General features: G+C 19.6%; 1 protein-coding gene across 1 annotated transcript in view; it reads right to left on the bottom strand.

The window, feature by feature from the left end:
- PGSY75_0607700 (hypothetical protein) overlaps positions 1-4,817 on the bottom strand; it is a gene marked incomplete at both ends in the record, with an annotated part of 7,653 nt that extends 2,836 nt beyond the window's left edge. Inside the window, one exon of the mRNA XM_018784658.1 lies at positions 1-4,817. This exon is cut by the window's left edge and continues 2,836 nt beyond it. Coding sequence (XP_018642712.1) covers positions 1-4,817 — 4,817 coding nt within the window.
- Positions 4,818-4,966: the final 149 nt, after the last annotated feature.

The following is a 4,966-nucleotide window of genomic DNA, read 5'->3' as shown; positions in this document are numbered from 1 at the left end:
TTCACATGAATAGGACCATCATAATTATTCATTTCATCAAAAAATGTTTCATACTTTTTCTTTTTAATTTTATATTTTTTTATTAAAGTATATATGTTTAAAATAGGAGATACTGCATTTGTTTCGGATGAAATATTATGTTCTTTATGCATATTGAATAAAGTATCTTTTTTAAAATGAATATTCCAAATATTATAATGGTGATCGTCATTTATAATTTCGTCATGTTCTTTATAAATAAATTCATTATGATTTATAATATTATGATTATTTTTTTCATTTATTTGTAGAACATTTGTAAAAATATCTTTTATATTATTGTATGTATGTTTTTTATTTATAGAGGATAGATCCATATCGATATGATATAATGTATTAAATAATTGTATTTGTTTATTATGGTTAGTATGATCATAAGATTGGATATTATTAGAAAATACATTTTGATAAAGATTATTATTAATATAATCATAATGTTTGTTATATTTAATGTTTTTATTTATATCATATAAAAAAAGGTTTTCATTTTGTTGGTCTTCTTCTATGAAGTTTAATTGGTCATTTGTTTTATTATTCTTTTCAAATATGGTATGTATACATTTTTGAATATATAATGGTAAATTATGTATATTTTTATGAGTGAGCTCTAACATATTATCATTATTATTTTTATTATTCATATTATATATTTCTTTCTTTACAATGTTATTTTCTTTTATATCATACTTGTTGTAGTCATCCCTTAAACTTAACATATATATATTTTTTTTTTTTTGTATTATTTCTTTTTTATCATTTATAAAAGTTGTATTACTCATATGTGGAGATTCATTTTGTTGTTCCATATAATTATTCTCAGATATGTATATATCATTATCATTTTGTATATTATTTTCTATATCTTCATTATCATAATATTGATCATGCACATATAGGTCAGTAAAAAATGGTGTATTATAAATAAAATCTAGATGATTTTTTAAATGAATATTTTCTTTTTCAAATATACGACAATTATCAGGAGTTTTATATTTCTTATGTTGTATGTGTGTTCTATGTAAATTATTATTTGGTATATATAATTTATAATATTTATTAAATGGTTCAGCCATTAATAAATTTTGTAATTTTTTATATCCAAAATGTAAACTATTTAATTCTTTTTTAAATTGAAGTATAAACTGTTGTTTTAATTGGGCTAGTACTAATCCATTCGTTTTATGATCAACTAATAATGATATAATTTGTAATACTTCTTCTAATGTTTCACATATATCATAATTTAGATTTTTAATTTTTGGATACAGATCATCAGCACTTTTTTCGCATGCAGATACTGGTAATAAAATACGTTGAGAATAAACAAAAATTCCTTTATGTATAGCTAACTGCACTAAATGAATTATATCTCCTAATCGTTTAGAATGAAAATGTTTAATCTCTTCTTTTAATTTGGCTGCAAATGCATATCTACCACCATTAAACATATAAGACTTGAGTTTTTTATTTGATGAAGAGCAAAATATGCATTCATTATTATTACTATTGTAACTGTTATGGTAATTATCTTCACACAGATTATCATCATTATTATTATTATTATTATTATTATTATTATTATTATTATTATTATTATTATTATTATTATCATCATTATTATTGACTACACCTTTGTTGTTATCCACACTTATAGGCGTGTCCTCCTTAGAATCATCTTCTAGTTTGTCTCCCTTCTTATATTGCATCATCTTAATGGCAAAACTATTCAATAAATACCAATCTTTCTTACTAAACGTATCAATCATATTGTGACTATCAACAAAGCCCTGAAACCACTTGGGTTGCTCATTTAAATAAATAACACAACCAATTTCTCCTTTCACTCTTACCTCTATTTGCATATTACACAAATTTGTTATTTGTCTTAATATAAATGCTATTTCAGCTGCTGACCAGAAATTATAATTTATATATATTTTCATTTGATTGGCTACATCACCTAGATATGATTTTATTCCTTCTTGATATAAAAATAAAACAGATTTATAAAAATAATATTTTATTTTAAAAAGAAAGCATTCAATATCTAAAGATTCTTTTTTTATAATTAACAACACTTTTTTTAACCATGTATTTTCAATAATGGGTTCAATAATATATTTATCATTACAGAAGGAATTATTTTTTATTAATTCTATATAATTATTATCGTTATCTATATTATTATTATTATTAATAAAAGATGAATTATCTTTTTTTTTCTTATTTTCATTCATATCATCAAATTGATCAATATTGTTTGTATTATTAAATGGATCTATATTAATTGCATCATTTCTATTGTTCATATGATTTATATTTTTTGTATCCATATCATTATTATATATGTTACTAATAATATTATTATTAACATTATTTAGGTTATATGGACTACAATTATTATTAGACGTCTTGATATTATTAATGTCGTTTATTATATTATTATTACAGTTCATATTATTTAACAATTTATCTTTAATAATTCTATCACTAGCTTCATTCTTTATCTTATTCATATTATTAAGTCCTATATTATTATTATTATTATAATATATAGCCCATGTTAATCCCCCCTTACGAAATGTTCCTATACTTTTTAAATTATTGAAAAGATAAGAATTAGATATATTAGATTGTTTTAATGCATTAATTATTTTTGGATCTTCATCTATTAGATTAATATCTCTATCAAGTATTTCTTTTATTTGTTTAATATAAATTTTGTCATCTATATTTAGACAAGCACTACATAAATTCAGGCTAAAATTTTTGGTATTCTTCCTTTTTTTATTAATATTAATAGAACCTTTCATACTAACACCATTATTGTTATTATTATTATTATTGTTATTATTATTATTGTTGTTGTTAATATTATTGTTGTTGTTGTTATTATTATTGTGAGAGATTATTATATCATTCATACTATTAAACTGGTTATTAATAATACCACTCCTATAATTCATAACATTTTTGTCATTCCATTTTGAAGATATATGTGAATTAATTCTAACCTTTTTATATTTCTTCTTAACATTAAAGGTTGTATTAATATTACCTTCATTCTTAATATCATTAAAGGAATTATAATAATTATCATTATTATTTATATTATATGGAATATTTTTATTATCATGATAATCCTGATTTTTTGAAATATCTGTATTATTATGATGAATATCTTTTTTATTATTAAAAAATAAAACCTTGTTATCATATTCAATTATTTTTTTATTATTACAGTTAGTGGTTGTTGTATTCTTATAAAATGAATTAATATTATTATTATATGAACTTGTTGTGTTGTATTTTTTATAACCATGATGATAAGTATTGACATTATACATATTATTATTATTATTATTATTATCATCATTATTATTATTAGATATATACATTTCTTTGTTCGAGTTATACATTTTGTTTCCAGATATATCTGCCACTTTCTTATTCATATTATATTCTACAACATCATTAAAAATATTTTTTTTTAAATTATAAACATTTTCATCCTTATTATTATTAGATAAATATTTAAACATAACATTTTTATAATTTTTTTTTTTTTTGTTACTTTCATTTAAATATACATTTTCAACAGCATTCATAGATTTATCATACATGGTTTTATAAGTATTTATATTATTATCATTCATATATATAATATTATTGATATGTTCATTTTTTAAAGAATCATTCTGAACATTTTCAATAGATCTAACATGATCATCTTCTAAAAATTTATTTCTTAATATCGTATTTTTTTTTTTTTCTGTTATTATTACATCTTGTTCTTTTATGGATTTGTAAAAATTATGTTTCCCTTCTTTTTTTTTATTTAATATAGACATATCATTATTTACATTTAAGCTAGCCATTTTTTGATCTTCTCTTTCTATATATATGCTTGTCAATTTATTTCTTTTTTCATTCAATGAAAAATTTATTGTATCATTTGTTACATTTATGTCATTCTTTTTTAAAACAAAATTTTTATTTCTTTTTATTGTATCATTGCTATTAATAGATCCTTGGTTGTTATCTTGTGATGTTTGATACAAACAGGATTTATTATTTTTTATAAATCTTGAATTTTTATTTTCATCTTCTAATAACATTATATTATTTTCATGTGTATCATTATTAACCATATAATTATCATAATGATAATTATTATATGTTTCTGTTTGTATCTCCTTTTTGTTTGAGGGTATATCATTATTATATGTATCATTTACATAATCATATACAGGTTCTATGTTATAATCAGAAGAAATGTTATTATATGAATATTTATAATCATTAGTAGATTGGTCATTTGTCTCAAAATTTTTATGAGGATATGACTTATTATTAATACTTGAGCATTTGTTATTATATGTATTTAATAAATATGTAGACTTATTATTATAATTAATATTATTAATATTATTATTGTTATATATTTTTTTTGTTTGATTATCATTTATATAAGTCTCATCATTTTTTAATATTACATCATTATATTTTATATCCTTTTTATTAACTCTTTTCATTATACAACTTTTTTTCATGTTATTGTCATTAATATTATTAATTTGTTTTCTGTTGACATAATCTGCAACAAGAGATATATAATTCTTTTCATACTTATTATTATTATTATTATGATTATTATTATGATTATTATTGGCTATGTTATAATTTCTTTTTTTATCTTCTTGGCCTTTTTCAAGTCCATCTTGTAAATCACAACGGACATCCTTCATACACTTTTTGTTTTCTTGTTCAAAGACCATAATGAATTGTATGAATTATTAAATGGGTTATATAAGAAAAGAGTTACAAAAAATAAAAAAAAATAATAAATAAAAATGGACATACATAAATATAAATATATATATATATATATATATGTATGTATGTATGTGTGTATATTTATATATAT

The sequence above is a fragment of the Plasmodium gaboni genome, chromosome 6, assembly GCF_001602025.1.
Source record: "Plasmodium gaboni strain SY75 chromosome 6, whole genome shotgun sequence".
In the NCBI taxonomy this organism is placed as follows: Eukaryota; Apicomplexa; class Aconoidasida; order Haemosporida; family Plasmodiidae; genus Plasmodium; species Plasmodium gaboni.
This window is presented reverse-complemented; position numbering and strand designations above follow the sequence as displayed.